The following is a 23,781-nucleotide window of genomic DNA, read 5'->3' on the forward strand; positions in this document are numbered from 1 at the left end:
TGTCTTACTGCCTGATGTTCTTGATGATATTTTCCATCACTTCCTCCCAGCCGTACGCCTTCACAGAGTGAATGTTCTCTATAATCTCTGTGGTGAGAGCTAGGCGGCGGCTAGTCATAGGCGCTCTGTTCGCCCTGTTCAAAGGAGAAAGTTTTACCAGAACACCAACACAATTTTATAGCAAGGAGCATCAGAGGATCCACCTATGCATGCATGAACATTCTCAAGTTTCTGTTTATATATGGACCTGTGCCATTTTTGTTGTTTCTTGACAGTGTTAGTGTTCACATTTGGAAAACTACTGAGAGTATAAAAGTTTTATTCACTGCTAACCAGCTATAAACAGCTACTCAATTCTCATGTCCCTCATTTTCCCTACTGGCAGTCTCCCTAGGCAGGCTACGTTATGGCTTTAAGAGAATATCCAACTTCACTGTCTTGGACCACAACTAGTGAGGGTAGTTCTTGTTCTGAGAACCAAAGCGAACTGGAGAGCCACTCAAACCAGAACATTCAGCAAGTGAAGAACTAATTCATGCATTGCTATTTTGAGCTTACCAAGTCTGTGGAACATAACACAGACTACAGTTACCAGCCACTGTCCAAGTTGATGGAGTTGAAGTTCATTTGTAGGATGAGACTCTTTATAGTGGGAGGTGATTAAGATTCCATCTATCCAATTTGTTCCACTTACTAAATTCAGGGTGGCTGGAGTGAGAGGCAGGGTATAACTTGGACTGTAGGAGGAAGCCCCACTACATGGGAGAGAACCCACACAGACGTGGGGCGGAAATGCCAGATTTTACTCCAGGACCTTCTTACCTTAAGCTGTCAGGCAACAATGCTACCCACAGCACCAATGTGTTGCCCACTGATTAATATTACTGCAGTACTTGTTACAAACTACCAGAGATAAAATATCTGGAGAGTAGAGTGGCTGTAGTTCAGGAGGTAGAACAGGTCATCTATTAATCTAAGGGATGCTAGTCTGATCCTCAGCTTGGGCAAGATACCAACCCCACGCTGCTCTCTGATGCAGCCATCAGAATATACATGTGTGCTAATGTTAGACAGATAGCACTTAGGTAGAACAAATACTAATGTGAATGAGGCAAGTAATGTAAAGTACTTTGAGTACTCAGAGTAGAAAAGCACTGTATAAGAACCAGTCCATTTACCATAAATTGAACTGTGACTTGTTCAAGAACGCTAGCATGCCTGCTTTTGTGGCACACAGCTCTACTGCTACAAAGTGAAACTAATATTTTTAATATTTAGAGAGAAAAACACACATTGCAAGACAGAAGACACAAATACAAGTGTATATTGATATGTAATAGGGTAGATGTCCAATACTAAAAGTGTGTCTGGTTGTGCTTTACTACCGATGAGGTGCCATCTTGGTGGAGAGCCAGGCCTGGACGATGCCCATCAGAGTCAGTGCTGCAAGGCCACAGAAGCCGTTCACCTCAATCAGCTCCCAGACCAGACCCACACACAATATACACTGCAGAGGGGTGATCCATATAAAATGTGCCAGACCCAAACTCTGTACACACAAAGTAAACAGAAATTAAATTAGTGTACATGTAAGATGACAATGTGACGATACAAAAGGGCTATTTTACAATTGATCAGGCGCGTGCGCGTGTGTGTGTGTGTTTACCAAACAATCATTGCTTTGAAAAAATGGTATCTGACAGGTTAACTGAGGGCTATAACTAGGATCAACATAATAACAGAAAGCTAGCAAAAACAGAAACAGTGTTTTTGTACAAAGAGGAAAGTTGACCACACTACGGGACAATAAAGCATATCGCTTAATGTTGTGAAATAGTATTTGAGAAAGAGGTCCACTGAAAAATACATAAATAAAGGTTCAATCAGTACACATGCACAATCAATATTACATTGTGATATATATTCTTTTAGATGGTTCCCTGGAAAGACTTTATTGCGCATTATTAAAATGTTAATAATTTATGACTGAATTGAATCCAAGCTGACTGAAGGAGTGAATACACAGTTCTCAATAAACACTGCGGATATGGAATAACTAGTCAATTTTCACAAGTGACTTTGCCAATTTCAGACACTTTCATATTGGAAATACTCAGAGTGGTTTTGGTGAAGGAGCTTCCTAGATACTGTGTGCAGGAGGCAACACAAATGAAGGCACTGGAATACTGGCGGTGTAATTCACGCATCAGTGCAATCCAAAATCACACAGGGAACTGGTAGGTTCAAGACCACCTGATGTCCAATCATTCTGATGGGACCGGATTCTCACATGTAAGGCAAGTCCTAAAAACATTGAATCCATCTAATCTATTAATCTCAGCTCTCACTTTACTTGGGTCCTTTCATCCACTCAGCTGCAACTTTCATCTTGTTATTCCACACTCATGTAAGAACTACTACACAAGGTACCACTGTACCACCTTTACACAAGCCACATTCGAGCCAGGTGATAATTGTTCCAACGCAGGTTGCATAGTGTTTCCACATTCAACACCTCAGTGAGAGCCAAGACAAACATGCATACATAATCACGAGTTTCCAACACTGATGCGCAGGTAATACTTGCTTATGTACTAACACTACACTGTATATAGTAATGCACTGTTCATTTGTCCTCTGTATGGATAACACAGTTAGTGTTGCCTAATAAAACACATTTACTGAAGTCAGTGACGATGTGAATTCTTGTTCCCCTTATCCTGGCAGAGACAACTCCTCCCATCTTCTTCTGAATGGAAATCTACTGTATTATTTCTATGAATAATCTCACATTTCATTCACTTTTCAACAGAGTTGTACTAACTTAAAATTTTCATGCCCCACTGGTTTCTAGCACATTTTTTTTATTTGTGTGAGGATGTTCTAATTAAAACACTATCTTCTTCTTTCAGGTCCTCCCTTCAGAGAACACCACAGCAGATCATCTGCCTCCTGCCTCCATCTCACCCTATCGCTCTTCTGTCACACCAACCCTCTGCATGTTCTCCTTCACTACATCCATGAATCTTCTCTAAGGTATTCCTCCTTTTCACCAGCCGGGCTGCTCCATCATGAGCATTCTTTGTCCAATATATCCACCATCCCTCATCTGCACATGTCCAAAAAATCTCAATCCTGCCTAACACTAACTTTGTCTCCAACATGCTTAACCTGAGCTGTCCCTCTGATATAATCACTTACCTGTTACCTGGTCATCCTGGTCTCTCCCAGTGATAATCCAGTTCTGCCTCCTGTTATTTTGTTTTCGTTTTGTTAGTGCTATCCTCTCCAAACCATACATCATAGCAGGTCTCACTACCATCTTGTAAACCTTACCTTTCACTCTTGCTGCTATACTGGTATCACACATCACCCTTGACACTCGTCTCCATCTACTCCACCCTCCCTGCACCCTCTTCTTCATCTCTCTTGTGCAATGTTCACTGTTTTAGATGGCTGACTCCAGGTATTTAAACTCATATACCTTCGCTACCTCTGCTCCTTACAGCTTCACAGTTTCACCTGTCTTCTTGTCATTCACACACATGTATTCTGTCTTGCTTCAACTGAATTCCATTCCTCTTCTCTCTAGAGCATACCTCCACCTCTCCAGGCTCTTTTCCACCTGTTCCCTACTCTCACTACAGATAACAATGTCAACTGCAAACATCATAATCCATAGACACTCAGTTGTGACTTCATCTGTCATTTCGTCATCACCTCTGAAGCAAGAAAGGGATCCGGCATGGTTACAAATATAATACTACGTCCACTTTGAACCTATCTGTAACTCCTACCGCACATCTCATCACTATCACAATTTTAGCACCAACTTCACAAACCTTTCTGCCTCTCTGGTCTTGCTCATGCAGGACCACAGCCCCTCCTTTTTTTTAGCACCCTACCATATGCTTTCTCTAAATATACAAAGACACAGTGCAACTCTTTCTCCAATCATCAAGACTCTCAAAGCAAACATCCCTGTAATCTATCTTTAACAACTCTTTCTCTTATCTTCATAATATGTCTTATCAGCCTTATCTCTCTATAGTTGTTACAGCTCAACACATAACCCTTGTTCTTCAGTACCAGTACACCCCATTCCTTAGGCATCCTCTCATTCCAAGATTGTGTTAAACAGTCCAATGCCCTCTCTAATGGAGACCACCTCCACAGTTATGTCATCTGAACCTTTTCACTCATGTCTTTACAGTTTTACATTTCACCCTCACTAATCATCTGCACTTCCTGAATCACTAACTGTCCTCCATCTGTCTTTCTCTCTCATTTTCTTTATTCATCAGCGTCTCACAGTGCTCCTTCCATCTACTCAGCACACTCTCTTCACTTGTTAGTACATTTATATTTCTATTCTTAATCATTCTATCCTGCTGCACATCCTTTCCAGCTCAATCACTGTCAATCACTCCCATCTTTCACTTTTTGCTGTTTGCCAAGCCCCCCAGTACTCCTGACTACTTTCTTCATCTCCCTAACTATCCCACGTTTTTCTTTGCTAGTATCTTCCTTTGAATAATTTCCTGCACTTTCTTATTCTAGACACCAAACAGCCTTTTGGCAGTTTCTCCCAGCACTACAGCTGTACACTTCTTTCTACATTTCACTTCTTCACTTTCTTCTTTCTTCATTTCACCATGTAATTCTTGCCGGTGCCTCTCTCTTTTCAATTTCCAAAGTCATTGTACAGCAGGGGTGTCCAACTCCAGTCCTCAATAGCTACTGTCCTGCAGCTTTTAGATGCATCCTTGTTCCGACACACCTGAATCACATGGATGACTTGTTATCAGGCCTTTGCCAAACTTGAAGAGGTAATCCAATCATTTGATTCAGCTGTGTTGGAGTAGGGTTGCATGTAAAAGCTGCAGGACAGTAGCTCTCGAGGACTGGAGTTGGACACCCCTGTTCTATAGACTACCATCACCTTTCAGTCCGCTTTCATTTTTGGATTACACCTTCTACATCTAATATAGTCCACCTATTTGTTACCCTACCCTCGTCCTTGAAGTACATGTTCACTTGTTCCCTCAGGACCTTCTTGCTGTGAGGCAACAATGCTAACCACTGCGGCACAATCTTCGCAGGAGTTCTTCCTTCAAGATCCATTTCACATCTTATCTACACCATAGCAGAACATTTTGAATCCACCTCCATTCCTCCTGCCTTTGCTTCCCTTCCACCTGGTCTCCTGCATACCTTCCAGTTACAGTGCATGTTTAGAGTCCCTACTCTCACCTCCACACTTCTACCTTTCTTTCTCTTTCGCTGTCTCCTAACACAGCTTCATTAATTCCTCCTCCTTTGTCTTCAGCCAATAGTAGCACAGTTTCCACTAGCAACCTATTTGCTATCAGCATCGGAGGCAGTTGTTGTAAACCCATGACCCAGCTGATCTGGTATGGGAATCTGAAATTTTTCTGAAATGTGTGGGGGTTTTTTATATTGTTGTTTTCCAAGCTAAAGCCCTGTGTATTATTTCATAAGAAAGTCAATAATAATGATAATAATAGAATTTCGAAACAAAGTACAACTTCTGGCTGATTCTGACAAACAATCAGCTTTTGCCCTTGAAAAAAAGGTCCAAGGTTTCTCACCTCATCCAGCTTGTTAAGATTTGCAGACATCAAACTAACAAGCTGACCAGTGCTGATCTTATCCAAGACTCTGCTGGACAGCTTCAGGGTCTGAAAATGTCAAAGGTCAGAGGTCAGCTGGAACACAAAAAGAGAAAGCGAGTAAAAAGTGGAAGTCTGTGACACACGGCCATGCTTTGACACCTGGCTGACATGCCCCTCACAGCAACCTGTGGACAGTCAAGTAAGTGCCTCTCTGGGAAAGCTCAGTCATACATGACAAACAAGGTGGAAGCTGGTCTTCAAAATATTACTAGGAAAACATAAAATCTAAGAAATGCAAAGGCCTTATCGGATGGGTTGCTTTGTTCTGATAGCAGATTGTTACAGCAGTGACTAAAAGTAACAAGTATTCAATTCAGGTGTTATCAGCAGCTCAGTGCTACTGGCTGCAAGGATTTACACTTGCACTACACAACACTTCAGGAACAAACGCTATACGTTTTACTCTAGTTTTGTTGCAAATGAAAAATGCATTGAAATCTTTGAAATCTTAATATCATTGTTCAAGGTTAAAAATACAGTTTAGAAATAGTTAAAAAGTTTATAAAGGTTGGAAAATAGTTTCTAATCATAGATAATGTTCTTCCCTTACCTTCTTGTAAATAAGGCTAAAAAGTGCGATGCGGATCTGCATGCCAAGGTGATGCAGGCCAAAGATGGCAGGCTGCAACAGAAGGAAGCGGGCAGTGAAGAGGAGGCAAAGGCCCAGGGACAGGTAGAGTCCCTGACTTCTCTCTGGAGCATGGAACGGGTCAAAGGAAGCAATGATGCGACCTGAAATCTGAGGTTGCACTGTCTTGGAAGCCTCCTGCACAAAAACCATGGGACAATAAAGAGAAAACAATAACACCTCCTCGTGGCAAAGCAAATGTATTTGGCATGATAGTGCATTCAGATCATGATTCTTGCTAAAGCTGCTGGAGAGGACAGTAAATGATGAAAATGAATAACCAATGGTTTTGTAGTTGTAGTTAGTTCATCACTAGAGAATCAGCTTTCTTCGTGCCCTTGGAAGATTGTTAAGTATATTTTATCACCCCTGTTACAGGCATGGTAAGTTTATGAGCAATATACTCCTAAGTACATTTTAATAATGAGGACTTCTTTGTTATTCTGGTATGAATGTGGGAATAAATAAATGCAAATACAAAGAAAAATTGATCAGTTTCAGTATCAACTGCCATTTCAAATATGGGTATTTTAGGAAAGTGCATATTCCAATAATTTTTAATGTTGAGAACATGACATAAAGTAAAAACAAACAAACAAACAAACACTAAAACTAAAAGAAAATGTCACCTTAAAAAAAAAAAAGAAAATGCAGTTACATAATAGCAAATTCACGTCTGGATCTGGAATCAGCCAGGATCATTAGCCAAGATTCCAAGCATGTCCAGATAAACATTTTTCTGCCAGAAATCTAATAGCCTTAAACGACCAGAAAACTATGCTGGCTTCCACTTCAATGTGTTTTCGGAGCCTCTCTGTTTACCTAGTGTCTCCTCAAAATCCACCAGGCATTCTTGCCATCTTGACAACCAGCAACAACTGCACTAACTTACACAATGGCTGCTGTCTGGAGCTTCCCATAAGCCTGGGACAGTGAGCTGGTTTGTGACACCATGGTGTGACATGCTTGTGATGTTTGTGCGTCATTGCACAATAGCTTTATTGGGGTGTGCCAGCAGGACACCATAGTTAACAGGTACCACACACACATGCAGGTACAGCATTAACGAACTGCTACATAATTACACCCAGGCATGCAGTCGAACCAGGTCGAGTATGCAGTAGGTGTAACACAATAATTACATTAAAGAACATTTACCTGCTATTTTAACATGGGTGTAATTCAACAGGATGGATAAAGACTGTTTAATGTTCAGTCTAACTGGGTTGCATTCTCACACACAACTCTACTTGGTCATATAGAGAAATGGTTATTTATGTCCTGACTTAAAGACTCTAGCTGAGCGTTATAGTCATCACCATACTGGTGTTTTGAAAGCACAATCAATGGGTGGATGTGACCAATGTGCAATGTGTGCTCATATGGCAATGTCAGTTCTTGCTTTATCGTCCTTTGTGACTCTACATGCAGCTATAACTGAATTTCATATGGTACTCAATAGCACTTGAAACTAGTGATTAAGACCACAAAATTATCAGAAAAGAGTTAACTGAAGTCAAAAATCAAATGAGCACTAGGGGTTCTACTTAATTATAATCTGATGTCTTTCATAACTAATGTAGCTGCCCCCTCCTCGTCCTACCATAATGATGTTCGACTGAGCTGTAGAACAGTGTAACAATAATTATTTTTGCATTTGAACATGAAATTTTGAAGTCAAAGTTTAAAGAATTAATTTTGTTTATGTTAATGGGTACATTTGCTAAAAAGACAGGTTAATAACACCTTCTAATCTCCAGCCTTTATCATATTTAAAAACTCAGAAAGACAGGTGAAGGTTTTACATCCCAATCCATCCATCCATCTTCTTCTGCTTTATCCGGGGTTGCGGGGGCAGCAGCCTAAGCAGAGAAGCCCAAACCTCCCTCTCCCCAGCCACTTCCTTTAGCTTATCCGGGGGAACATCGAGGCGTTCCCAGGCCAGCCGAGAGATATAAATTCTCCAGCATGTCCTGGGTCTGCCCCGGAGCCTCCTCCCGGTGGGACATGCCCGGAACACCTCACTCAGGAGGCGCCCAGGAGGCATCCTTGTCAGATGCCCAAACCACCTCGACTGGCTCCTTTCGATATGGAGGAGCAGCAGCTCTACTCTGAGCCCCTCCCAGATGGCCAAACTTCTCACCCTATCTCTAAGGGAGAGGCCAGCCACCCTTCGGAGGAAGCTCACTTCCGCCGCTTGTATCCGCGATCTCGTTCTTTCGGTCACTACCCACAGCTCGTGGCCATAGGTGAGGGTAGGGACATAGATCGACTGGTAAATTGAGAGCTTCGCTTTTACGCTCAGCTCTCTCTTCCCAATCCGTGCTTTCAGAAGCCAGAGATCATGTGACCAGGACTTTATTTGCTTTCTGCAGTAAGTGTTTAAAAAAAAATCTAAATTTGAATCTGCTTTATCTACAAGATAAAACCAACATGATCAAGTTATAATAATGATGGGTTTGAATCTGCAAGCGGGACTGAGCATCACAATTCCCAGTTAGAGATGCTGGATGTGCTTCCTGCAGGACAGACTGAAATACTCACCCCAAGGTAGAGGAGGACACCAAAGCAGGCGAAAGGCCAAAAGAAGCAGCGGGCCAGTGCTCTCAGCAGCTTTGGCTTTCTCTTGGCTGTGGCTGACACCACCTCCCTGTCCCATTCTCTGCAGGGAGGAAAGAGTTATATTGTAACACAGTTAAAATGCAGTGAAGAAGGCAGAATGGGAGAAACACACAACACCAGACAAATACCAGAAGGGTTTGGCTCTGGCTCTTCTATCTGTCTGCTACTACTTTGGCTGTGTACCAGCTTTCCTGAGTTTAATGGTCTGTTCCACAACTTCAGCTGGTGATTAATTCACAGAATAAAAACCTGTTGCCATTTATTTAGGAATATAATTTTTGTGAATTAATTTTGTACCTTTTAGATGTTGGGAATTTGAGTCTAGTTTTCTAGGAACTTCTACAAGTATTGTTAGGAATTACTTAGTGTAACTTTGTTATAGCTCTATTAATTTCCCACAACTGCCTGGCAGGCAAGTACAGCTTTAGAGAGTAGCTGCATTGTTCTGTGAGGGGAAATTTATAGCTGCAGTGATGTGGCCAACCAGCAGCAGTAAGTGTATGTGTGTGTGTGTGTGTGGGGGGGGGGGGGACAATTGAGGAAGAAAGTGATTACAAAAAACATAAGGGGATTGAAGATTTACCTTTCATATAGAATTAGTCTCAATTTGTACAGGGAGAGATCCTTGCATTTTCAATTTCAGTGAGTCATGCAAAATGTCTAGGTGGCCATGTGTTACCTATTGACTGCCAAGCAGAGATATACAACTCTGGGCCACAAACAGGAAAACTGTGGGGATGGGGGTGGAAGGGATGGGGATATCCCAGCTGTCATAAGGTGAAATTCACTGTACACCCTGTACAGATCACCAGTCTATCACAGGATTAACCTATAATATTCCTGCAGGCACAGGGAGCATGTGCAAACTCCGCAGATACAGTAGTGAATCAAAAGTGCTAACCACTGTACTGCTGTGTACAGACAATATGGATAAGATAGACGTGACAAGATTTTGAAACTGAACGCTTCCTAGCTTCTGGTTGCTGTCTGCTTGCAGTCTGAGTGCCACTGAATAATCAAGGTTCTGCAGGCTTTGGTTTCATGCTCCGTATGGAGTGTAAAAGAAGAGCTTCATTTGCCACAATGCATTCTTAAACTCTAAAATTTTACTAGCTTGTTTCTAATGTATACATATATACCAAACAGAAAGTCTTGGTTCAGATGGTTTCAATAAAAGCTTCAAAATATTGTCTGTTGTCTGCAGAGGCCAAATCATTATAGATTTCTAGATTTGCTTTGATAGCAATCTTCTTACCTAGTATGTTATTTATTTACTGCAACATAGATATATCTAAAATAAAAACATCACTATGTTTATGATATCAACATTTAAAATGATTAAAATGTAATTAAAAACGCAGATTCGCGTGCGTGTATGTGTTGTCTTTACCAGACTTCATTCCAGCTCCTGCTAGATATTAACTGTCATGCCAAGAAAGCTCAAAGACTTGAGTTGAATTGGGGGTGATAAAAGAGGCTGACGGCACACAGCATGCTTTAATGGAAGGTAAAGTTCATGTTCCCAGAAGTCCTCACTGTTTGCCTGATCAGAATAATGAAAGCAAAATCACCCACCACTGCTCATTTATCACCCTGGTGGGACTGGGCCCTTTCTAAAGGTCGACTTTATAAAACCCGTGTACACTGACCAGCCTTTTGGCCACATTTAGCGTGACGACAGCCCCACAAAGAGGCAAGACTACATGAAACACTGCTGTGGTTTTTAGGCAAGGTTTAAAAAACATAAGAGTATTTAACTTTTGGGATTTAACTTTTGGGAAATGACTTGTCAAAGATGTGCCACCAGCTTATATCTGCAAGAACGGGAAAAGATTAAAAAGGGATCAAAGGAAGAAAGTAACAAAATAACAAAAACGAAAAATTCAGAAAGCCCTTGTGCTGCTAGCATTGGGCTTAACAGGATACATTTAAATTAATTTATTATAAAAAATTGCAATCATTATCCAACTTTTTATTGAACAAAATAAATGTAAGACAAAGATAGAAACAGACAAAGAGAGAAACAGAAATAAATCAGAGAGAGTGCAAGACAGATGCAAAAAAAGAGGGTCAAGTCTGTCCATCATCTTTGGTCTGGCTGTTTGTTGGCACACACAGGTTTGCTTTATGTCAAGCCTTGTTTAAATGCCAGCCCTTATTGTGAAAAAAGAAAGGACTCATACCCTGCTACTGTAAACATGAGTAAAGAACATGCGTGAAAAACATCAAAGCCGCATATTTCTAGGTTTCAGAATGTCTACAAGTTCCACTTACCTGGATTTCGTTACTGTGCATGCTACAATCAGCACATACCTAGACATTTTCTCTACATGTTTTAATAAAGTCTGGATGAAGTTCAGTTAATGATTTTATTAGTTTCAGAGAATACCTTACAACCAGTTCCCCAAAAACAGGCTTCAACTCAGTGAGTTTAAAGGGGAGATCATTATTAATTTTGTTATTACTAATCTTGTAAGGAAAGACTAAAAAAAAAAAGTGTTTAATTGTTCTAATAATGCACAATTACTCGGCCAGGATGTACAAACCTTTCAAGTCTCTCAGAGAGGTTGTCTGCCAGATCAAAGGAGGGAGCCTTGTACACATCTGACAGATCCAACTTCTTTCTGAAGCCCTTCCTTAACAGTGGTGTTACCCACCTGCACACACACACACACACACACACACACACACACACACACACACACACACACACACTTGTAATTAATCTTTTTAAATTACATGGAAATATAATTGTTTCTTCGTGGTTAGATGATAAGCCTTTGGTTTCATAGTCAGACTAATGACAGAGTACTGAGAGAAATATTTGCTAGTATCTGTGAATGAATCACAGGGTGTCTCGTCCAGATACACCATGTAGGTTTTAGGATTATTTGTCTGTTTGGGATCTCTAATTGGAGTAAGTGGGGCTTCGGCGCCACTTTATTAGGCTACAATATTAACAACGAAAGAACCATTTAATCCATACAAAAAAGTGAATTATGACAATTCCTAGCACGTTACACAAATTTTAAATCATCAGTAGCTTAAGTGCAACTGCCAACGCTTTCTAGAACATACTACATCGGAGCACAACTCTGTATTTTACGCACGTGATTTCTGCAGATGTGTGAAGAAAAACGCGTCTCACTTACCAACTGAATAGAACCCTGCAGTAATTGCCTTCTGACATTTCTTTATTTACTTTACACCGTATAACTTTAATTTCACGTTACAACAGACAAGCTGCGTGTGCACCTGGCCCTGGACCTGGAGCCAAGGCTGTACACCAAACATTTCTTACCAGAAGAAAAATTTGGAGAAGAAGTTCGCATCTTCTACTGGTGACTTCTGCATTCTAAGAGCGCCGCCAGTTTGAGTTCCCTGCACCTGAGTGTCCCCCGCGTGGCTCCGAGGGGATGCTCGTCCGCTTTACTCTCCACTTCGTATCTGCTCTGAATGTATCGTCACTATGCAGTCATCTTGGTGTCCCAAAAGGGTGGAAAAAAAACAAAAAAACTGTACCTCTTCTGTCACTTTGCGCGCTTTTATTATTATTCCTCCACTTGCTAAAACTCAATGTCTTCTTGTGCGTTTTCCTAGTTTTATTTTCTGCTGCAAGTCACAGTCCGCTTCGACTACCTTCCTTTCACTCACTCTCTCTCTTTTATCTCCCTCTCACTCTGTGACAGGGAGAGGACAGTCTATCCTTTATGGGCTCGCCAACAACCGAAACGTCATTTCCACGCCGACTGGCTTCAGGGTAATATTGTGGCACCAAACTCAAGAGGCACAAGTTAGTTGATCAGAAAAGATGTGGGAGGTGACCGGAGTGCAGAACTCACAAAATGTGAATTATCCTGACTTCAATTACACTCAGTTAAAAGGTAATTTGGAGAGAAAAGAAGAGTAGAAATAACAAACAGTTAGGGTTTTAACGTGAAAACCTAACATTGAAACGTCTTGTTGAAGCATAAACAACATAATAAAAACCGCCGAATGAACAGGTTTTACAGTCAGGTTAGTCCTGCTGCTGCAGGTCTACCAAGCTGCCTCTGATAGTCAAGCTGTGGCATTTTATTTAATAGCTGGTACAGTTCCTACATATTTCGACGAACTTTTTTCTTTAAAAAAAGGTTAAGCACCGTTTCACTTTAGGGAGGGTTAAAACCTAGACATTCCTGAAGGGAACAGAGATAAAGTGTGGTATTAGATCACTTGTTGAAATAGCCGTGCTGACAGGTAATCTGGTTTAAAGGGGAGAAAATATTAGTGGAGTTTGTGTTTGGAACAAAGAAGCAAAGAATTGTTCGAAAGTGAAGGATTCGTTTCATGTTTCAAGTAGAAACACTGCTCCAAAACTCCGTACAGAAAACGATGCTGGCATTGATGTCCATGAGCCATAATCATATAACTGAAAACAACAAACCAGGGTGTGAGAAAGACCACGGGGAAGAGCAATGTGAAAATTCAATACGAAAAGAAGTAAGTAAATCAGAAAAAGGGTGCTTAGTTATAGCTTGTTTCAGTGTGATTTGTAAGCCAGAGCGGGATAGAAAATATAAAAGATAGTAAGGGGACCTGAGGAAAAATACAGAGAGGTGCACTGTTAGATGCTTGCAGTTGGCTACAACCGGTGTTGACTTGCACTGAAGAAAGAGTGACCTCTTCTGGACAATGACTGTCCCTTGCAGCTGTTGTCAATAAATTCTACCTTCATGCAGATTAGATAAAAGAGCCGAGGTTCACACCTGTTTTAATTTAATTCAGTTGTATTTATTTATACAGCACCAAATGACAATAACAGTTCTTTATATTGTAAGATAAAGACCCTATAATAATACAGAGAAAATCCCAACAATGGGATGACCTGTAGGCGCAAACACATGGTGATAGTGGAAAGGAAAAACTCCGTTTTAACAGGAAACCTCAGACAGAAGCAGGCTCAGGGAGGAAAAGCCATTTGTCACAAATGAGGACGGGAGACAGGACAAAAACAAGGCCTTGTAGCAACAACAAAAATTCCTGTTTTAAGACACAATTTTAATACCGTGTACAGCGTAACTTTATGAAAACACTGTACTGCTATTTATGTTATTTGTATTTTCCTATTAAACTAGAACAGGACTCTTTAAATTGGCTTGGTGTCAAACTCCGCCCAACACCGGGTCGCCATGGTGCGCAGCCTCAAACGTCTCTCCAGTGTGACCCGTAGAGTCCAGTCTGACCGATGCTTAGCGAGCTATTGCGCTAAATCATGGCGAACTTCATGGATTATGCCTTTGCGGCTGGAGAAGAAAGCGACGGCAGCGAAGCTGAGTGGCACATCTCGCCTTATTCGGATAAAACCTCTGGTTGCATTAAGGTTCTCAACACCAGCGCCCTCCATCTTTTCTCATTTGCCTTTATGCTGCTAGTGATAGCATTAACTAGCAACAGCTGCAACCTCTGTGTCTAACATGAGCTAACTTAACGAACCTCATATGTTCTTTCTTTCTTCTTGTTTTTTATTTCTTTTATTTACTGTAGTAGAAAGCTAATTTAACATACAAAGAAAACCAATTTGCTGTTTTCTTTAATTATTGTTAAGAGTTCAGTTTCAGGAGTTTGTGCAACTGCCGCTCTTTCTCACCCTTGGTGTTCTTGAATTGCTGTTCAGAGGCTGCTTAAAAATGAACATGGCTGTAACTTGGGCAGGGTTCCTACATGCATAAATATAGGATAAATGCGAATTACCAGCTGGTTTAAGTTACACAGGGGTAAGTGTTTTTAGTCAAATGGATTAAAAAAATAGCAGGAAATGGATGCACTTACCATTTTGAGCCATATAAAAATCGCTACATTTGCTAAAAAATAATAAAACTTGAGGTTCACACACACTGTGTGTCAGCAGTCAACAGGACACCCACAGACATACGTGACAGGTGTTACAGAGCCTTTTCACATACACTTACAGTTGCTGAAAAAAGTACCATCTCTAGAAGACAAATGGCTGAAATAAAGTAGAGTAGCCCAAGAAAGCAGAATATACAAAAATGGCTAAATAAGGTTACAAAAATGAAAGTTAAATAAGTCAAAATGAAATATTGAGCATCACAGCTTTATATCTAGTAGTTCTCTATAATAGATAAATACAGTAGCTAAACACATTGAGTAAAGCAAAGACTGTTATTAATAATGACTTTTTTACATGTACACAATGCCGTTAACATAAATTGAGATTTTTCATTGCTTAAAACGGGTCATCTGAATTGATTATGCATTACGATTATCCCGATGAGTCAGAAGAGACTTTGTAACCTAACTTTAAAACATGAAGGAAGGAAAAAACAATATACAGACATACACATTACTATATTCTTTTTGATTTTCCTTTGGTGCAAGGCCACAAACTCTTTTGGAGGCACTAACATTTTTTTATATGAAGGAATCAGTTTTTATTGATTATGGTTGTTCCATATTTTTACAGGAGCTGGATGCTGTTCAACAACAAGGAGAAGATAGTGTGTCAGCTTTGAAAAAAGCTATCAGTAACGGAGACACAGACACTGTTAAACAGCTGTTGGACAATGGCAAGCACTTCATTTTTTTTGTATCACACATTATAGTTGTCTCTAAATAATGCATTAATGCTCTAACAATTCTTCAATTATGTATGATTTTTTGTTTAACGTTGCTATTAATCCATATAAAATAATTTATTTTGATTGTCTTGCTTGCTGTGGCTTTTTGTGGACAGGTGTGGATGTGGAGACCAGGCTTGGATTTGAATGGACTCCACTTATGTGTGCTGTCAGCGTGGCCAACTATGACCTGGCCAAACTGCTTCTGGATAGAGGGGCCAGTGCCAATTTCAGCAAAGGTTAAAACAATTTGTTCAACATAGCCAGAATTTCTTTGTATTTGCTATATCAGGGGTTCTCAAACTGTTCGCAGTGAGTACCACCTCATAAAAAATATGGCTCGTGAAGTACCACGTTATGACCAACATTGAAGTACAGAAGTATAGACCTGTTTAACGCCACATACAGTTTACACGAGACAATTTTATTTCTTATATGAATGTTATTTATTTTAACTGTCATAAACAGGATGTGACAAGTGATAATAATAACAACTGTACTGCATTAAAAGATTCACAGCAGGTGAGATATCCGATCTTTAAGTGATGACCTGATGAAACCTTTTTCCAGGTCCAAACTACTCTGCGTTTATTAAGGCTGTTGTGTTTTTAACATGTTTTAATGCTTTGTATCTTTTTTTTATATAATCTGAACAAGCCCCTAAAAAAGGCAGTGATCACTGTCGGCCTCTCTCGGTTTTTATTATCACTATTCATTTTAAAGCTCAGTTTTTAAAACCTTATGATGTAACTACACCCATGCAGCAGTATATTAATGACTAACCTTATATTGCAGTTGTTTTCCAGACTGAAGTTTGGTCCGTTTACATCATCCTGCCATGCGATTGCATTTGTCCCTAACCTTCGGGAACCCTCATGTTAACTTTTATTAAGTGGAAAAAAGTTAGAGTTCATCCTCCAGCTTCACTGTGTTTATATTATGCTAACCATAGCGGTGAAGCTAGCCACTAGGGCTGCCACGATTAGTCAACTAGTCACGACTGATTTAATAGTCGACGTGTTGTTTGACGCTTTGTAAGATCACAAAAGACACAGGAATAAGTAGCAGGATTTAAGAGTGTAATAACGGACTGAAACAGAAGATGGCAGCACTGCATGTACAAGGATGCCAGCTGCCGTTAAACCCCGAAGAAGAAGCTGTGTCCCAGCGCAGCCCAGCTCAGTTTCCAACAATGGCAGCAGCTAGTTAGTTTTAATATTACTCTTATTATTCTTTCTGGGTCACAAAATAAACGTTTAAGATATTTTCAGGCGAGAATGTAGCTGTGTAAACCTCAAATATCTGCTCAGTTTATCAAGACAACACATATTTTTAAAAGCGCTCCGACGTCTGTTACCCACTAGCTTGATAGCTAGCCGGGGGCAAAGCTCACTAGAGCCGGTGTGAACACCGGACTCCCGGCAAATCGTTTTTAAACCCACCGCCGTCTTTTGCTACTCAGGTTAAACATATATAAGTCACTTAGATAACTTAAAATTTTTATTGTTTGCCTTTTTTTTTGTATTTTATTTATTCCTGAGTAAATCGGTTTGGCTGAGATTAAAGTTATAGTTTTTACACAGCTGAATAAACGTCAAGAAGACAACTGATTATCAGAAGTGTGAGATGCTCAAGAATATACTCCGGTGTCTCGTTATATTTTAGATAGCAAGGAGTTTATTAAACTTCACTGAAACAATCTGCAAATTTCAATAAAATTTAATAAACTATCATCTTGCCTTTATTTTTAGTTAGCACATACCTTAAACATACCAGCTGTAAGCTAATGATAGTTATATAAGAGCAGATGCGTGCTGGTGCAATAAGCTGTACGTTTTACATCCAATGGATGCATGATCTGATTAGTCGACTAATTGCAAAAATAATCGGTGACTAGTCGACTATCAAAATAATCGTTTGTGGCAGCCCTACTAGCCACCACGCAGCACATCATTATATACCAGCTAGCCAAACTTCAGCAACCCTACAAACGCCACTGCTGTTTAGTTTTCTGTCTTCATTTATGTCGGAAGTGATAGCAGAGCTGTACGTTTGAATTTTTGCTGTGGCGGTTAAGCTGCCGGATTTTTGGCTTCACGACCCTCCTTCGTGATTCGTGCACACCGAAGCTCAGTTTGCTCTCCACGAATGCTGGCATTAAATACCATGCAAATAAGTTTATGTGGTGGCCTCGCTGGATCCACTGTCCACCCGCCCTGTGATGACCCTCCTCCAGGATCCTCCCACCCAGGGGAAATAAACCGCTGTCAAGGTGCTGCTGCTGCAGTGCCACTCCCTCTCCGATGCAGAGCGGGCCGAGAAACTCCTCTCTCTCTCTCTGGCCTGGGTGATGGTACTGCTCTCGAGTGAATGTAGAGCATGTTGTCCTTGCTAGGAACGGATGACAGCTGATTCCTCTTCACTCACATCTTCCTCTGACAGATGCCGGTGCGAGCTGGCCTCGCCAACTCCCCGCTGCTGGCCACGAAGGATTACCGCCCACTCGCAGAAGAAGTGGATTGCGGCATGGCGGCATTGCGTAAAAGGGCTGTGTTTTTACCATCAGCGTGACAGCACCTTGCTGCCTTTGCAGTTTTAAGGCCCGGAGAAACAAGCTCGCCGGTGCTCTGTAGCGGCTGCGACCGCTGGCGATAAGGAAAGGCTGCTCTTCATGGAGGACTCGCGCTAGGGGAGATGTTTTCTGGTTGAGTCTGGCTCCTAGAAGAGCCCGGGGAAATCTCGTGTCGTCTTTGCATACCTCCACAATGGTATATTATTGAATCTTAAAAAACATTGGAGATTTCCCGCGTACCACCAGAGAGAGCCCAAGTACCACTAGTGGTACGTGTACCACAGTTTGAGAACCACTGTGCTTTATTACAAAACCTAAAACCACGGTCAGAGAGAATTGGTACAACAGTGGTGGTTATCAACTGTCTTTGTTAATGTAGGCTCTCTGTTTCAGCTTCTGTGCATGCCCACTTAAAAAGGGATTTTCACATGTCATTTGACTCTTCTTCTGCACGCAATCTAAATTCAGTTTAAGAGACACCTAATCCGATCAGAAACATAATCAAAAGAACAGGAGATGAAGATGTATGAAATATTACGAAAATAAAACAATAGAATGCAATACTGTGGTTGCAAATATGTTTAAACGGTAAAGTTGCAGAAAATTGTTGGTTTGGGCATTTGATCATGACAAGCACACAGAGCTGTGAAATGACTATATTAACATATTTATTTTTCTTCCTCAGTGCTCTGTGTTACTGTTTATTTCTGATGTGATGGCTTGTATAGCTCTTTAAATTGCATGACATAGACACTTGGTAAAACATTAGTGTGCACTAGTGTTAACTGTCTGATTGTCTGCAAATAGAGATGTGAGAGTCATTTAAATTTGTCACCAGATCAAATTGAAATGGACTTTTTTTTAAGGAATGGGTATTCTTAGTGATAAATAACCTACAATCGTGGGTTATTTATGGGTCTGGGTTGGATGGGTACCAATCTAAGTAGAGATGCCCAGGCGTCTCTTTTCGCTGCCACCTTCTCCAGCTTTTCTGGTAGGAAACCAAGGCATTCTCAAACGATTCGAGAGATGTAATCTCTCCACCATGTCCTGGGCCTGCCATGGTCAAATGTCCAAACCACCTCAAAAATGGCTTCTTTCGACACTTGGGAGTAGCAGTTCTACCTATGAGCTCCTCCCAAGTAACAAAGGTCCCATTTTTGTTTTTTAGGGTGACCCCAGCCAATTTTCAGAGGAAACTCATTTCTGTTGCTTATAATCTCACTATTATTCCTTTGCCAGCTACCCAAAGCCTGTGACTACAGGTGAGGATAATGACATAGATCGACTGTTAAATCAACAGCTTTGCTTTCATGCTTGGCTTTACCACAACAGACAGGTGATGCAGATGCAGTACCTGTCTGTTGGTGTCCTGCTCCACTCTCCCCTCAGTTGTGAACCAGACACCAAGATACTTAAACTGCTCCATTTGGGACAGCAACTTCTCCCTGAGCTATAGTGGACATAGCAGTGAGAGAGGAGTCAGTGGAGTTTGTTGTTCGATTTTTAAATACAGCTGTAATCCTACCTCTTTTTTTTTTTTTCTTTTTTTTTTATTAAAAATATTTTTTTAAATCAGTATGAGAAGTCAAAGGATCAAAGCAGTTACAAGAAAAATTATGCAAAAGGCTTTTTGGCAGTGCAAATATGCAAATCACCAATATATGTATATATATATATATATATATATACATATGTGTATATGTTGCTAACCAGTGTTAACAGTCAAGCATAACTGACATTTCTGCATTTCTGTCCATGCAAAGAGCCACTCTGTGTCAAAGTTCTGCAAAATGTACCTATATCATCATAAAAGTGGTGAGATCTCATTAAATGCGTCTGGTTCAGCACTTTCATAGCTATACCAAAGGAAATTTAAAACTTAAACTCATGATAACAGCCTTTTGTTTTATAATATGTAGTAGTTGTAAACTTTTTGAGTGTTAATCTTTTAAGAGTCTTACAATTACATAGATTAAAAAAACAAACAGTTTAGGCAGACTACTTTTTACTGATGGTCAACATTAACATTAACACCCGTAGGGCCCACTGACCCCTGTGCAATCTTTTACCCACTGCTTTTCAGGAAGGGCAGATGGTGTGATTAGACAATAGTCCTTCATTTTGCCTTGCAGACTTGCATATTAAACACCCTGGCCTAATTCCCCCCCCAATAGTCTCTGTTGCGTTGGTGTCGAGCTATTTTTCCCCCATGGCACGTTTTATCAATTTCCTCACCTGCTGAAGCCAAAGATCAGGAAACCAATCAGACCTATGCACCGCTATGCTTCATCTGACATTATTTAACGGCTGTGACGCCAGTGAGGAACTCTTGCAGAAACACACTGCTGATCCTTTGAGTTCTTTTTAGCTGAACCCTCATCCCAAAGCAAGAAAAATTGAAGGCATCTGTTGGCTCGAGATCAGTCTGGATGAAACAACCAAGGAAGCAGAACGCCTCCATGTTAAAAGGTTTACAGTTTTACACTCATAAAACCACGTATCCTCTTGCAGTTCTGTAGCTGGAGCACACACCACAAACACATTTTGTTAATGAGTTCAAAGAGTGCCGTGTTGTAGTGTATATATGTATGGTTTTCAGTGGAGATATGAAAGTTGAGCCTACTTTAATCAGATAGTAATGAATCTGTGTTTAGTTTTTGGTAAAAATGTTTTTTCTAGTTTTTTCCCTAGTGAATCACATGGAATGTAACTTGGTGATAAAGGAACAAAGCTACAGTAATTGGGACCTTTGACCTCTAAAAATTGGACTGTTTTTAGAATCAAAGCTGCAGCTTAGCACTGGCTATGATCTGATTCTGGGAAGTTTGCTTGTATTGATGAAAGATTTTGGAATAGATTAAACTCTCCCCACTTTATAGGAAAAGATGGATGTAGTCATCATTCCTAAATAGTTCCCTGCTTTCTTTGCTTGGGCCTTAAGTCGAATCATTCACAATATAAATGTATCAGATCTCTCATGTCTGTTTTCTTGTAAATAAATTATGTTACTCACCTAAAGGCATTATCACTAGCCAGAAATATTAAGCATAGAACCAAGCACACTTGGTTTATCTGGTGTGATTTTACGTACAGTACATTTTGCCCAAACCTTAAAAATTCCACTCCAGAATTTTCTTATTCTGATCAGCACTCCCAAATACCAGCAGACACAATAGCCATGAAAACTGATTGGCTTTCAGTTTAAAAATACCAAAATTAAAAATTACTCAGATTAAGATAAAAACGGCAACTTTTTTTTCTCTCCATCCCTGTCAGTTTGACTATAAAATATTTAAAATCACTCCATTCTTAATTTCCCAGAGTGTCCACCAAAAAAAACCTCATTTGTCTGCTAAAAGTCCCCAGACCCAAGACCAACGGCACTCGTCAGTGTGTTGATATCTGATATCAATTAATTCTCAGTCCAGAATGCTGAGTTGGACTGTGTGTGACTGATTTCACAGTTTTCTTGGCAATCACTGCTTCAGGCAGGTGAAGGAAACAATTAAATGGAGTAGATGAGGGCTGACGTGTGGTCAGATCCTGATAGCATTTGTCCAAGCAGTGATGCTGAGCAGAGGAATGCATTAGTGATTGATAAAGCTCACCATGCTGCTGTCATGCCCTCTCACTTATTCTCAGGCCTCAGATTTATTTACTCCAGGCCTCTGTAGACGCAAACCAGGCAGTCTGGTTTACACCCACACGAACATAATATAAACACACACAGATATGGAGCCAAACATGCACAGCCACAAAGACACAGAAACCCATATACAGATGTAGAGACCTAGGTATTTGTGCGCACAAACACACATACAGGGAAACATCTAAACGCATTTAGAAGCACACAAGTTAGAGAGTCACTCATTACCGGAACAAACCAGGAATTGAGAGCATTGCCACAGGTCTCAGAATACTTTTATCAGTTTAAGATAAGGAGACAAATCCTCTAAGTCAAAGGGTCCATAAAAGCAGCCACACTTCCTGATGCCAGATAAAACCGCTATCAGTCTCCATTGCTCCATCCAGGTTCAGATATTTTATCCTTTTCTATATCAATGCAAATCATCAATCAAGTAACGTAATTATAAATTAGAAGCATACCATTTTTTTTCCAAGAGGTAAATACAGTGATTTAACTACACAATTCTTCAAAAACAAACATGCGACAGAAGGAACACTTGTCCTGTGCAAAAACATGAGCTTCACTGCTACTGGCCAGAAGAAACCATTCAGTAAACAGGTAGGGTACTTTTAAATTCAAGTATTGCAGTTTTCATTACAGCAAAAATGTTGGCAGTAGTTGAGAGAACACTGACTGAAAACCAAGTTTAATTTTAAGGGACTCAATTAGGGGTTTTTATTTATCCATGTGAAAATACCCAAAGCATTGCTCAGTGGTGGCAAGGGGGACAAAAGCATATCAAATACGCAAATAAGATGACCTGACAGAGATTGAAGGAATAGACACAGATTTAAAGGATGTAAGGAACAGATGAACTTAATCAGACGTTAACAGGAGTGGGAAGAAGAACGGCGGGAAAGGAGGGAAGTTATCTTCAAAATATAACAGGAAGAAATCTAAAAGAGTGAACAGGTTCAAAATCACACACAAAGTGAGAAACGGAAAGAGGGGAACACAGGAGGAACCGTCACGAACAGCAGCTGGTGACAGTAGTTCTTGTTAAGTCTCGGCTTGGTGATCTCTGCATCCACATGTTGCAGGTTCTGGTTAGAGTGGCCCTTCACCTTGCAGCAGTACTATGTTCTTGAGACAGTGGAGGGACTAACTGAAGGAGCAGCTGAATGTTATCATAGACGGCCACAAGAGGAACATGACCAAGCAAACATGCTGGATAGTGGCAATTGGTCTTTTAAAATAAGAGTGAGGGCAAAAGTAAATCAAGGGCAGATAGTGACATTCATTCAGACATTTAAAAACCTAGTAGTAGTAGACATCCGCTATTAATGTAGCCATTAATGTGCCTGGGCAACTGGCCATGTAATAATCACTTGAAAGTGATTTTGTCAATGCAATAACGTAGTATTTGAGGTCTCTAAAATTGGACTATTCTGAAACTGATTTGTTTCTTTGATGTCTTTTCATGGTATTGCGAGCATCAGCCAAACATGAATCAGCTTTCAAACCCATATAGTATAGTTCTTAATGCTTCCTCTAAAGCTTTACTAGACTCAAACAAGGATGCGTTTTTTGGTTGCACGTCCAAGCAGCTGCATCGACACCAGACAACAACGTGCCTGGCATGAGTTTCACACACAGGTGGAATTTGTCAGCTGCAGTCTGTCTGCATCTTCTCCTTTTAAGAGCAGGACACAAAATAAGCAAAAATGTTGTCTCCATTGTCAGTGGCAATCTTTACATGTGTATAATTGGTGCCAGCTTGATATGGTTTTAATGTATTTTTTTAATAGTCCGAGCTAAACTAAATGTTTATTAAAATAGAAGTGACTCTTAAAATTGTTGTTGTTCTTTTCCACAGATCACTGGACGGTGCTCATGGCCAGCTGCACGGCATCTGCCAGTGAGGACAAAATTGCACGTTGCGTGGAGCTTCTGCTGTCCAGAAATGCTGACCCCAACATGGTGGACAGGTGAGGGAGGGTGCAGATGTGTTT

General features: G+C 40.5%; 2 protein-coding genes across 2 annotated transcripts in view; one reads left to right on the forward strand and one right to left on the reverse strand.

Moving 5' to 3' along the window:
- cftr (CF transmembrane conductance regulator) overlaps positions 1 to 12,300 on the reverse strand; it is a 39,176-nt gene extending 26,876 nt beyond the window's left edge. Inside the window, exons 1-7 of the mRNA XM_013915420.1 lie at positions 12,248 to 12,300; positions 11,493 to 11,603; positions 8,869 to 8,986; positions 6,247 to 6,462; positions 5,613 to 5,702; positions 1,386 to 1,549; positions 9 to 134 (exon numbers count right to left, since the gene is read on the reverse strand). Of these exons, the coding sequence (XP_013770874.1) occupies positions 9 to 134; positions 1,386 to 1,549; positions 5,613 to 5,702; positions 6,247 to 6,462; positions 8,869 to 8,986; positions 11,493 to 11,603; positions 12,248 to 12,300 (878 nt within the window). The remainder of the gene's footprint in view (positions 1 to 8; positions 135 to 1,385; positions 1,550 to 5,612; positions 5,703 to 6,246; positions 6,463 to 8,868; positions 8,987 to 11,492; positions 11,604 to 12,247) is intronic.
- Positions 12,301 to 14,105: 1,805 nt separating this feature from the next.
- Positions 14,106 to 23,781, forward strand: part of asz1 (ankyrin repeat, SAM and basic leucine zipper domain containing 1) — a 32,896-nt gene continuing 23,220 nt past the window's right edge. The window contains exons 1-4 of the mRNA XM_005751137.2: positions 14,106 to 14,308; positions 15,413 to 15,515; positions 15,683 to 15,805; positions 23,646 to 23,757. Coding sequence (XP_005751194.1) covers positions 14,201 to 14,308; positions 15,413 to 15,515; positions 15,683 to 15,805; positions 23,646 to 23,757 — 446 coding nt within the window. The 5' untranslated portion in view covers positions 14,106 to 14,200. The remainder of the gene's footprint in view (positions 14,309 to 15,412; positions 15,516 to 15,682; positions 15,806 to 23,645; positions 23,758 to 23,781) is intronic.

The sequence above is a fragment of the Pundamilia nyererei genome, unplaced genomic scaffold, assembly GCF_000239375.1.
Source record: "Pundamilia nyererei isolate P.nyererei 1_Seehausen unplaced genomic scaffold, PunNye1.0 scaffold00301, whole genome shotgun sequence".
In the NCBI taxonomy this organism is placed as follows: Eukaryota; Metazoa; Chordata; class Actinopteri; order Cichliformes; family Cichlidae; genus Pundamilia; species Pundamilia nyererei.